The 12,613-nt window shown below is 43.8% G+C and overlaps 1 protein-coding gene across 5 annotated transcripts; it reads right to left on the bottom strand.

Annotated features, from left to right (window-relative positions):
- Positions 1-1,010: 1,010 nt before the first annotated feature.
- Positions 1,011-12,428, bottom strand: LOC124064779 (NACHT, LRR and PYD domains-containing protein 5-like). 5 transcript variants are annotated; one of them, XM_046399546.1, is made up of 14 exons: positions 12,256-12,428; positions 9,919-9,960; positions 9,633-9,683; positions 9,446-9,554; positions 9,032-9,196; positions 8,612-8,749; positions 7,697-7,742; positions 7,169-7,394; positions 5,134-6,922; positions 4,863-5,036; positions 4,047-4,220; positions 3,787-3,957; positions 3,650-3,696; positions 1,011-2,667 (listed from the first exon to the last, which is right to left on the bottom strand). In XM_046399546.1, exons 5-14 carry the CDS (start codon positions 9,175-9,177, stop codon positions 2,126-2,128), a joined length of 3,453 nt encoding a protein of 1,150 aa, XP_046255502.1. In that variant the 5' UTR covers positions 9,178-9,196; positions 9,446-9,554; positions 9,633-9,683; positions 9,919-9,960; positions 12,256-12,428; the 3' UTR covers positions 1,011-2,125. The 5 variants fall into 5 exon arrangements, with proteins under 5 accessions (XP_046255502.1, XP_046255500.1, XP_046255503.1 ...); XM_046399544.1 differs by lacking the exon at positions 12,256-12,428 and adding an exon at positions 11,570-11,699; XM_046399547.1 differs by lacking the exon at positions 12,256-12,428 and adding an exon at positions 11,570-11,699 and having other exon boundaries at positions 8,612-8,624; positions 9,072-9,196.
- Positions 12,429-12,613: the final 185 nt, after the last annotated feature.

The following is a 12,613-nucleotide window of genomic DNA, read 5'->3' as shown; positions in this document are numbered from 1 at the left end:
CTCCCCACATCTGCACTCACCATCTTCTACAGGGAAACCATCGAGAGCATCCTGACCAGCAGCCTCTCTGTCTGGCTGCAGACAAGAAGGCACTACAGAGGGTGGTGAGGACTGCAGAAAGATCATCAGATCACCACTACCAGCCATTCAGGACCTCTACACCTCACACTGTTCCAGAAGAGCAATAACCATCATCAAAGACCCCACTCACCCAGCACATAAACTGTTCTCCCTACTACCATCAGGGAGGCGCTACCGCAACATGTGGTGCCGCACAAGCAGACTGAGAAACAGCTTCTTTCCACAAGCCATCAGACTCATCAACACACTGATGAACACTCCATGAACATTTCATGACATGTCACTCGCACTTTACTCTTTGCACCTTACATACTGCATCCTACTGCACATACCGGTATGTCCATTGACTGTACTTCTGCTGCTGTGACTGTGTGTGTGTGTGTGTGTGTGTGTATTTTTATTGTACATAGTTTTATCAGGATGTTGTCGTTTTACTGCACACTGTGTGTGCCTGTTTTGGGTGTATGTGTATGGGTGTGTGTGCGTGTGTGTGTAATTATTGTCACTGTCTTACCTACATGTTTAGTTTTAGTTTTTAGTTTTTACTGCACATTGGAGACTGGTCAAACGAAATTTCAATTTTCTGTGCTAACCACTGTTACATAGATCTTTGACAATAAAGTACACTTTGACTTTGACTTTTTGACTTTGAAACCTTCCTCTTTGATAAAGCTTACAGTTGGGGCTGGCTTAGGCTGTGTCACCCTGCATTCTTATGGGCTCAAGTCTGATTCCCATTTATATTTAAGAGTGCAGACTGCTCAGATTGGCAACCATCATTCTGTCGACTGTCAATCACGCTGACGAGCACGTGTACATAAAAGACTGCGAGCCATACATGAACCCATAGACAGCTTTGGCCTGGTAAGTAGGCAGGGCTTGGGATCCCAGCCCCCCATCACCTGCACAAACAAGACGATTAATCAGAATCAGAATCAGAATTCCTTTATTTGTCCCTGAAGAGGAAAAGCATCCCTCCAACAGAAATCCACTCATTTAGCGCTTATTCGCCATTCGCTCAGCCTCCCCAAGACGCCAACACAAAGAGGAGGAAGATAAAGATGGTGCAGTGTAATAGATTATTGAACATAATGCACAAGAAACCAAGACTGAAGACTTTGTAGAGAGAAGAAGTGAACTCGCTATGTTGAGAAGCTGAGCTTTATAACTGGTAGTTTCTATCTCTTAGGCAACCAATAAATGATGTATTCTGTTAATGTACTGTACACAAAATAAAAATTAAAAAAAGAACAATAGACAAATAATAAATGTGTAACTTAAGAGAATCTACATTATAAGTAGCCAGACATCAGTCAATGAAGAAGAGCGACAAAAGTCAAAGGTTATCCTGCAGACACAAACCCATAGCTGTCAGGTGTCACTCACTAACTAAACAGGTCTATGCTGTCAACAGGTGAAGAAACAAAATGAAACATTACATTACAAGCTTCTGGTGCTCTCTGTGACATACACTATATAGACAAAGGTATTGAGACACCAGAACATTACACCAAATGGGACTCCGGGCTCTGTGTGGGCCAGTCAAGTTCTTCCACACCAAACTTTATGGAGCTTTGCTTTGTGCACTGGGGCACAGTCATGCTGGAATAGAAAAGGGCCTTCAACAAACTGTTGCCACAAAGTTGGAAGCATAGCATTGTCCAAAATGTCTTGGTGTGCTGAAGCATTAAGATTTCCCTTCACTGGAGGTCAGGGGCCCAAACCCTGAGGAACAGGCCCATCTCAGTAAATACATATCTATGTACATTCTGCCTGGGGCAGAGCCCAGTGTCCGGCACTTTGGATGGCCACACACACACACCTCTTTTACAACACATTTTCTATCACGTCGTGCTGGACTGGTTGGTTTGTTAAGTTTGCTGTTTTATATATTTATATTGTATTATTAATGGTAAGTTACTTTTGTCTTCAGAACACGATGGGTTATGTTAGTAAATGTCTGATCAGAGTATTAAACGTTAATAAGACCATGCTGACTCTTCACTAGCATGCTGTGACTAAGTGAAGCCTCTTCTCTGGCAGATTATTTCACCTGACACAGCCTCACTGAGCAGCCCCTCCCCCACAACCTGAAAATTGGGTGGAGAGGCTCAGTGAATTTGGTGAAAAAGGTGTGCAGGTGTGTCAGCGACCGTCCAGAAGAAACTCTGTAGAAGGACAGGATGCCAGCGTCCCAGTCCAGATACACAGCCAGTCCACGAGAATCATCCAGGGGCACATGAGGAATGACGCTCTCGAAGTTGTGATATGCACGGTAGCCTCGACCGGAGCAATGCAGACTCCAAGACCGTTCATTGTATCCCATCACACATTCATTTTCTGGCCCTTTGCGACCGATTGTCTTGTAGGTCACTCCGATCCCGGCCCATTTTCCTTCCCACTCCACCTCCCAGTAACAGCGGCCCTTTAGGCCCTGCTCGAACATGACTTGGGCCCAGTAGTCAAACCTGTCAGGGTGATCGGGATATGGCTGCTCCTCACTGCCATGACTAATGTTTTGGTGGTCATCAGAGATGATGAGGAGTTTGTGAGCAGTGTTAAGATCCACTGTAAGCTCGCATGCATCTGGTGGCAGGAAGAAGTCAGAGTGTTAGACATGTATAATGGGAGTTTTTGCCACAGATCATACCTGCTCCTGATTGGCTAGCATGTGTGCGTATGTCAGGAAATATATCCACATGAGAGGCATTTAAACCCGAGCTCAAAGTAAATTAGACTGCAGGTAACCATAGCTACAGCACTGATAAGTCATCCTAAGTTACCAGTTACTGACAGAGAGCTTGATCACATGTGCAACGACAACCACCTGAAGCTCAGCATCATCCAACCCAACGAGCTTGTGGTGGACTACAAAGCTGCTGCAGAGAAGCTACAGACTAAAACTTGGAGGCTTCACACGCATTTTCAACCCAGCAGCACAGAAGATCTCGACAATCAGCAGTTTCAAGGTGAAGTTTCCTTTTGATTTCATGGATACAAAATATCACCACTTCATTATTTTAACCTATTAAACATTTGTTTGAAATTTTGTCAGAATTAGCGCATTGATTTTTCAGCTATTGTGTTTTCTGAGGGTTATTGCTGCTGCAACGCATCTCTGCTCATGAGCTCCTTCTCTCACCCCCCACCCCCAAACCTCTCTCTGTCTGTCTGTCTGTCTCTGTCTGTCTGACTGTCTCTCTCTCTGGCCGCCCACATTGATCCGGGGTCTGCTCAGACTGCCTTCTAAAAGTCAGTGTTTCCTCTCCACTGTGGCCAGGTGCTTGCTCAAGAGGGAATGTTGGGCTCTCCGTATTACAGTTTAATTAAAGAGTTTGGTCTCAACCTGATCTGACTGAAAAGTGTCATGAGATAACTTTTGTTGTGAATTGGTGCTATATAAATAAACTGAACTGAAGACTAACGGACAGCTTGAAAATATGTCTCTGAACTACAAAAATGTCTCCGTAACCACAGTAAAAATGTCCATTCTCAGTTTCCACAGATCAGCACAATCATCTGTGCTTAATTTCCAATGCACTTTTACTTCTAAAAATTCTGAACTCACGTTGTCTCAGTCCTGGTTTGAACCAGTGTTCAGCATTGTGGTTGACCCTGTAGGGCAGACAGAAACACACGTCGTCAGCCTGAATCTCCCAGTGGACACCTCAGCAGTGAAAAAGTAAAAACATTAGACTTCTTTACCTAAGCTTAGTGAATTCACATTGTCCTTCCTCCAGTGCTTTAGCGATGAGCTTCGCTCCCTGTCCAAGGTGATTGTAGCTCAGATCCAACTCGCTCAGTTGGGACAGGTTGGCCTTCACTGCCGAGGCCAAGAAACGACAACCTTCTTCTGTGATGTTACAGAACGACAACCTGCGACAGAGTTGCAGGATTCACCCTTAACTGGTGGCTCATTCTCCTCAGATATTTAACATGCATCAGAGGTTTTCTTTAAGTGGTACCTGAGAGTTTCCAGTTTACAGCGCACATCTTTCAGTCCTGTGGAGAGCAGCTGCACTCCTGAGTCTTCAATGTCGTTGTCACTCAAGTCCAGCTCTTTAAGAGTTGATGTGGGACAACTCAGGACTGAAGCCAGATCTTCACAGCTCAGCTGCGTGAGACCACAGCGATTCAGCCTGAAGACACAAATAACGTGGACACATTGAGTCCTGATCACCTTAGTGTCAAAGATTGCCAAAGAAAGAGTTTTTCCAGTGGCGGGCCATCAGGGCCAGCAAGACCTTCTCTGCTGGCCTAAACACGATCAGTAGCATCGACCTACATTTACAACCTAAATTCTAATATTTGTTCCATGAAATTGTATTAATTTATTTCCAACAGTTCATTCTCGTTCATGCTGGCGCACACAATTTAGACTATATTAGCTACTGACTATTTCTTTAACCAATCAGATTTCAGAATCCGCGCCAGCTAGCTGGCCTGGGAAGCGTCAGCATTCTTCCGTCCTCTGATTGGTCAGTCAGATCAAAAGTTACAGCCAAGTACGACTATCAGGTCTGAACTGCTCCGGATGATGTACACGGCACAGTTGTGGTTGTAGTGTAGAGGTTTGGAGTTGTCTTAACTGTGTTTCTTGTTGTATTAATAATGGAAATTATCCTCAACACGCGAAATTCCTCTCTCTCTAATGCCACGCCTCGTCATGTTGCGTTTCTGGATAGTATTGATGTCAGGTATGTCCCCACTGAAGGCCCAGGTACTGCGTTTTTCAGATGCTTCATTAAGTCACATTATGGTAAAATCCAGCGTCGACTCACCTCAGCGTCTTCAGTCTGCAGTGAGGACTTTGGAGTCCAGCGCAGAGCTGTTTGATTCCTGCATCTTGCAAGCTGTTGTCACTTAAGTTTAAATGATTCAGCTCATTAGAACTTGAGCTGAGAATGGAGATGAGTGTCTGCGAGCAGCCTGCAGTGAGATTACAGTCATTCAGCCTGTTAAACACAAAGACAATTTGTCATTAAAAATCTATGGAGGGCAGGTTAAACACATCATGTGATAACTGCATGAGTAATGATGAGCAACACTTGCATGGCTGAGCTGGATGCTTTGATAGCCGGCATCAGCCGAGAAAGGCCCTCTTCTGTCCTGGAGTATTTCTTGAGGTGGATCTCCTCTGGCCTTTCTGGAGAGGTCAGCAACAAAAAGACCAGGGCTGCCCACTGAGCTGGAGAGCACCTGTCCATCACCAACTGTCCATCTGAGTCCAAGTGGTTCTGGATCTCGTCCATCAGAGAGCAGTCCTTCAACTCATTCAGGCAGTGGAAGAGATTGATGTACCTCTCTGGATGGTCAGTCTGATTTATTTTCTCCTTGATGTATTTGATGGTTTCCTCACTACTTTGGAGGCTGGAGGCTTCTACCTGAATCTTCAGGCCTCTGAGCAGATCCTGACTGTGCTTCACAGAGAGTCCAAGGAGGAAACGCAGGAAGAGGTCAAAGTGGCCGTTGTCATTGTGTAATGCTCTGTCCACTGCAGCTTTGTGCAGTTCTGACAGAGGCCTGGCTTGGGCCATCTGTTCAGGTCCTTTGATCAACAGGTTCACACCGCTGACCCTGTACTTCACATGGACATACAAGGCTGCGAGAAACTCCTGGACAGAGAGATGTACAAAGCAGAAGACTTTGTGCTGCATGCAGGACTCTTCCCTAAAGACTTGCGTGCACACTCCTGAGTAGACAGATGCTTCTTTGACATCAATACCACAGTCTCTGAGATCCTCCTCATAGAAGATCAGGTTGCCTTTCTCCAGCTGCTCAAAGGCCAACTTCCCAAGTGACATAATCACAGCATGACTGTCTTGGAAGTCCAATTGTTGCTCTTCATAGTATCTGGCATGCCTCTGAGCGGTCTGATGTGCCACAAAGTGGATGTACATCTGAGTCAAAGTCTTTGGCATTTTTCCTCCTGCTGCTTTGGCACACATCTCTCCCAGGACAATAGAGGAAATCCAGCAAAACACGGGGACGTGGCACATGATGTAGAGACTTCTTGTCGATTTTAAATTTGCGATTACTCTTTTGGCTAAGTTTTCATCATCAATTTTCTTGTGGAAGTACTGCTCCTTCTGTAGGTTGTTGAAGCCTCGTATCTCAGTGATGCGGTCTATGTACTGTGGAGGGATGCAGCTGGCTGCAGCAGGTCGGGTACTTATCCACAGAATAGCATTTGGTAGCAAGTTACCTGCAATGAGGTTTGTCAGCAGCACATCCACTGAGGCTAACTGCGTAGCATCACAACATCTCTCATTTCTCTTGAAATTCAGAGGGAGCCTGCACTCGTCGAGACCATCAAGTACAAACAGGACCTTGAACATCTTCAGGTCCGTGAGTCCAGATTCTTTTAGGTCTGGAGTGAAGTCATACAGGATCTCCATGAAACTCTTTGTTTCATTTTTAATCAAATTCAGCTCCCTAAAAGGAAGTGAAAACAAGAGCTGAATGTCTTGATTGGCCTTCTCTTCTGACCAGTCCAGCATGAACTTCTGTGCCAGCACCGTTTTGCCGATGCCTGCTATCCCTTTGGTGAGAACCGTTCTGATTGTTCTGCCTTGTTGGTTCGGCAAGGGCTTAAAGATGTCCTCACACTTAATCAGAATCTCAGCAGATTTGCGTCTGTTGAACTCTGCCTCAATTTGTCTCACTTCATGCTGGTTGTTGACCTCTCCACTGTCCCCTTCTGTCAGATAGAGCTTTGTGTAAATCTTTTTAAGAGGTACAGGCCACTGCTGTGAAGTTATCTCTTCCAATATGCCTTCATTTTTCCTCTTCACAGAAGATTTGCGTTTCTTTTGGTACATGGGAAGTTCTCCATAATGTCCTATTAGCACAAACGTGTAATATCAATAACAAGAACAATTTGTTAAATGCTAAATAATTTTTTAAAAAAGTTCAGATTAGTGCAGCTGACTGGGACAGTCCAAAAAAACTAAATGAAAATGACAGCCAGAAATGAAATCAAATTTAGATGTAGAAACTTTTTGGTGAACAAAATGAACACCGCAGTGAACTGCTGGAGTTTTCTGTCCTGAGAAACACAAAGGAGGAAGTTAACATGCAGTCTTACTTTGCTCGAGCATATGAGCGTGTTTATCCTTTTTCATGGTCCTCAAAATATGGAGGGCAATCTTCAGAGCTGCTTCACTTGCTTCATTTACTTCAACATTGGACTCAACTGGTAGATCAAACAGTGTGTCTTCCTGCTCATCTTCCTCACACAGCTCTGCAGAAAGGACCTTCCGGTGGGGTTTTAGAGCTTGCTTTAGAAAAGCGATGGTCTTAGATTCAAACACCTGACAAAGACCATGAAATGTTTCATTAAATCAGTATCCTATTCTCTCCAGTGTAGTTCTATATTATATATGCAGTGATTTTTGGAGCAGTGATGATATTTGTTACTGTCTGTAGTGAACAATGTCATATTCTAACAGATGTTGTACTTATACTACCATTGTGCTGTTGTCTTTCAAATGGGAAATGATTCCTTATCAACAAATCTGCTCATAACTTCCTACTGTCAACTGTTTAATATAATGATAATGAAGAAAAACAATCAGTTCTTCAGACTGGTTAATTATTAAGTATAAGTGCCTACCGTCAGGGTGTCCTGTTTCTGCTGAATGTGGGATGTAGTCTGGTCACTGAAAGAAGGTTGTATATGAGCACATGTTATCCAAAAATCTGTTTTGAGGTAAACCTTCTACCTGTCGGACAACAAAATTAATCTACGAGTGGCCATTTACTGACCTGTGCTTACAGCTTGGGAAACAAAACAAGTGGGGGTGGGCACACGATCTGTTTAATGTCACAGACCACAATCTGAAATCTGATCACCCTTTTGAAATGTCCTGTAGACTATAGCCAGTAGTGATGTGCAGGTCTGACCCACTACGAGAGCCTGGCCACACTGCCTGACCTGCAAATATGTGCTAATCAACCACCTGAGCCTGAACTAATCTGTAAAGCGCCAACCTTATGTATTATATTAGTACAACTGACAGGATCTGTAGTGGGAAGATCTCAGCAAACTGACAAACTGATCCGAACAGTGTTCTTTAACTGTAACTCTAACTGTTTATGAAAGATCATTTTTCACTGTTTTTCCTCACATACAAAGAGTTTCTAATAAGTCCCTGACATTTACTCATCTTCTTGAACCTGGGGAGATCGGTTACACTGCAGACTCCAACAGAAGGACTGGCAGCACTGAACACAGCCACACACTGACACAGCTTTGCCTTTAGTTTGTGCTGATGAGTTATGGATGTCGAACTGTTGCACAGATGATGTTGTATCCCCCGATGGTCACTGCTCGATAACTCTTTCCAGACGTATGGCAGACTATTGACTGTGTTAACCCGCAGATTTTCTCAATTTCAGGCCTTAGTGCTGATGAATGTAGTTGCTACTATCATCAAGTGTCTGCTAAAAGACTAATTCAGCTTCACTTCTGTGTTATAGCAGCCTACGATTTCCTCCCCACATTACGATTCCAAACAAAATTTCCCACCTTGTTTGTGCAGCAGCAGGACTTATGTCTGGGGGATAGTCTTTGGAGTGGTCGCTTCGTGCAGACATGAAGCTGACTGTGGAAGATGCTGATCCTCTGTCAGTTCCACATTCACTCATCTTCAGGTCTTCAGTGAGTCTGCAATGTGGATCAGTGACAGGGCGTCATGACTGTGAGGATTCAAGGCCTCAGAGTGCTTCAGACAAACTGCAGCTAGCTGTAAAGTCTTTAACAGGTGGCTTCTCTCTGTGCTAACGTTCGGTCACACTTGGAGACGAAGTGCGCGAAATGATTCACATAAATATCACTTTTGTTATGAAAACTATAGGAGGTTTACTCATTTTGGACCATTTGAAGTTGTTTTACGTTTTGCTGTTTCATCGCACTCGACCCAGCCAGTCAAGGCAGACAGCCGCCCACCTAAACGAGGCTTTGCTTTGAGGTGTCCGTCTTCCGTCACCAGCAGGACTTATGTCTGGAGGATAGTCTTTGGAGTGGTCGCTTCGTGCAGACATGACGCTGACTGTGGAAGATGCTGATCCTCTGTCAGATCCACATTCACTCATCTTCAGGTCTTCAGTGAGTCTGCAATGTGGATCAGTGACAGGGCGTCATGACTGTGAGGATTCAAGGCGTCTGAGAGAGATCAGTAACCCTGCAGCCTGACAGCTTTGGTATAAACTACAATTAGACAAAATGTGATTCAAAATATCTTGCAATTCTCAGTCATGTCAGTCACTCATTCATAACTTAACAACAAAATGATAAGATATGAATAAACTCTTAAACATAATAAAGTTTTGAGCCGATGAGCTGAGTGAATGCTGGACTCACATTTGTCAGCTGGAAGCAGATTCACAGTACGTCTGTGTCCACTGGACGTGGAAGTGCACGTTTGTTTGGAAAGACTTAAGTCAGAAAGCGACTTGCTGCAGTGCTGCTCCTATTTCAACAAACAGCAAAATTTATAATTTTATATTTCAGCCAACAGTGTTTTTTCACCTGAAAGTGACACACATACTTGCTTTTTTTCCTCTTTGTCTGGCTTCCTGGGTTTGGGTCCTCTCCGGTCCTGCACAGATGCATTATGTTGTGTCAAAACTGGTCTATTATGACATATTAATTAAGAAAACAAATATGCACCTAAACAGGAACACCTTGATGAAGTACAGTATATATGATACATTTCCAATATAATGTGAACAACACCAACCAAAAGCACTGCAGTGCACAGATCTCTTGTCTAAAACAGGCCTGAGGGCTGAGAAAGCTAAATAAAATTAAAATCAGATGCAGAAACTACTTACTCTTGTGAACTCTGTAGAACTTGTGATACTGAGAAACATAACCTGTGGAAACCATAAAGAACTTTGGAGAAGCGGTCATGCAGTATTATAACACTTCTTCTTTATTTTGGTGTGACTTGGCCAGCAGACACAGTGCAGCGAGGAACAACAGCCATGCAGTTAGTGCAGTCCTGCATCAGCTGACAAAGTGCAGCTTCACCCAGAGGTGCAACATCAGGCGACTGCACAGGAAGACAAGCGAGACCAACAGTCGCTCCAACAGTCATGCTCTCCCAGCCTGCAGATCACCAGGGCTTTCAGTTTCAGTGTCAAAGTAATCCAGTCTGACTTACGTATGCCTGTGGGTGCAAACTGACTGAGTGTGTTTCACTCTGACTGAGTGTGACTGCTTCTGGTCTTGGTACTGACTGGCTGTCACGAGATTTTAACAAAACAGAAGATGTTCAAACAAAAGATGCTTTCTGATAAAGAACAGAAAGCAAAACTCTGCAACTGACAGTCTGTGCTTTCAAATTATTAAGACAACAAACTGTTATGCGACCCACTGCAGGTTGTTTTCTGTGCTCCCACCACCAGGCGGCGCTGCACACCTCAGTGACGCCTCCTCACAGTAATGTGAAAATGCATGACGAAAACCAATGTTTAAATTAAGACGCTCACCTTTGTGCACCTGAAACATCGAGCTGAAGTCAATACAAAATTCTCTCGGTTTAACCCAGTGCTTCTCAATTATTTTCTGTTGCGCCCCCCCCCCAGCAAGAAGAAAATAATTCGCGCCCCCCCCCCCCACTCTCCGCCGCGACTATAAATAATAGTAATAATAATATGTAATAATATTTAATAATATGTAATAATAGGATGCTAACAATTCTCGCTGATTTACTGAAGTAGCATTCACAAAGCGGGATGATTGTTGGCAATATTCGGCACGTTTTGGCTGAAAAATCTCCAGCGGCTCATCAGCATGATTGGGATGTAATGTCTTCAAGTGACGCCTTCATTTATTTGGCTTCATGCTGTCCGCTGCCAGCATGTTTAGACACAGTAAACACACCGGTCTGTCGTCTCCCACTGCTGTCACAGTGAAGCCAAGCGCTACATATGCTTCGTCATATTTCCTCGAGTTACTTTTGTCTCATTATCTTCGTCTCTCTCCGCCTTTCTTCTCATCCCTGTTAAAAATTTCTTCATGTTGTCTCTTAAGGGTTCGCTTACTGCACTTCATATCGCCTGCTCGGTGCAAAGAAACCGCTACACCATAGAGCTAATACTCCCTGCGCACACTCTGACAATGAGAGCGCCACTGCCAACTACTGTAGTGGATGTGCAATTACACTTTATTCTAGTACGGCAAAAAAAGCATGTTCCCCAGGGTCACACACGCCCCCACTATTTGAGAAGCACTGGTTTAACCACAAGAAAAGGAAAAAAGTGCAAACTCAACTCACTTCTACACCGCAGAAACAAAGATATTTCATCTCAAATTAATAAATTTTATCAGTTCTTTGTCGTCTTTGTCGCGTGTCCTTCCGTGTCTGAACTGTTCAGTTCGCCTCCAAAACCAGAAGCAACTTTCTTTGTTCTTATGGTACATTTAGTGTGAAGAAAACACAACTCTGACCTCAGTTTCTCCACAAGAAGGACAACTTACCTCAGCTTGACGTTAAACCGATCGTTGACGGGAAAAGTCGCGGGAAGAAAGAAAAACGGGGCGAAGTATCGTTGTAAACAACTCAAATACTTTCGCTTTCACTGAGCTCAGGGTGTGGTCTGTTCATGGCCAACAGGAAAAAGGAAGACCGCCTCCCAGCGCACAGGAAAAGGATGTACGTGTTTTGGTAGGGTCGATTATCATGTTTATCTAATAAAATACAAAAACGTTCTAACAGTGCTCTTGAACCAAAAATAATTGTAGGAAAAGTTTTCAGTTTAAATATAGTTTTTAAGAGCAATAAACGATGCCTGATTGTGCAGCTCAACAGCCACACTAACATTTCCCACTTTCCACATGCAACAGCGAAAGCGGTGAAGTTTTGGCTAGCAGCGGTGTTGGCGCCTCCAGGGCAGCCGGCAGGTTGAAACGTTGGTGCACACGAAATGTCGGCTATTTTTTGAATAATATATATATATTATAATTATAATGATGGGTAATTTTTGTAAGACAGGGACACACCTTAAGGGGAACTGGCTAAAGCTGGAAGTTAAGCACAGGGCTAGCAGAGCGTACGTTAGCCGCCACCTGCGGCTACTGGCCAGTCATGCCTTGTTGTCCAGATCAAACGGCCGAAACGTGCAAAATAAAGTGGTTATTATGTGACGAATAAAACAGGTTCACACCTTGCAGCATTTTGTCAGCCCTGAATGTCGTCTGCAGACTCCTGGGATGACCACAACCTGACAGGCAAAACCCAGGGATTAAAAATGTCAGCTGAAAGTGCAGCTCGTCATCACTTCTGTGCTGTGCAGCGTGAGATGAACGTTTTTATCTTATCTCAACTTTGCAGGAGGACGAAGATCAACCGCTTCAACACGTTCAACATCATGACTTGTTGCTGTTTTCATCTGTAAGACATCATCATTCTATAAACCAATGCTTTATTGTACAGAAAAACTTAATCTTAAAATTACAGAACACGAGTAGAGTAGTTGTATGTTTTTTATATAGAAGCAAAAATATAGGTTCTCAAGTAAACTT

This window comes from Scatophagus argus, chromosome 9 (assembly GCF_020382885.2).
Source record: "Scatophagus argus isolate fScaArg1 chromosome 9, fScaArg1.pri, whole genome shotgun sequence".
Lineage (NCBI taxonomy): Eukaryota > Metazoa > Chordata > Actinopteri > Scatophagidae > Scatophagus > Scatophagus argus.
This window is presented reverse-complemented; position numbering and strand designations above follow the sequence as displayed.

Excerpts from the sequence above, each read along its gene's own strand:
- LOC124064779 (XM_046399546.1), bottom strand. The coding sequence starts at position 9,177 with ATGAGTGAATGTGGATCTGACAGAGGATCAGCATCTTCCACAGTCAGC. Across the intron at positions 5,037-5,133 it reads AAAGCATCCAGCTCAGCCAT|GCTGAATGACTGTAATCTCA; the intron begins GCAAGTGTTGCT and ends TGTGTTTAACAG. Across the intron at positions 4,221-4,862 it reads TGCAGACTGAAGACGCTGAG|GCTGAATCGCTGTGGTCTCA; the intron begins GTGAGTCGACGC and ends TTGTGTCTTCAG.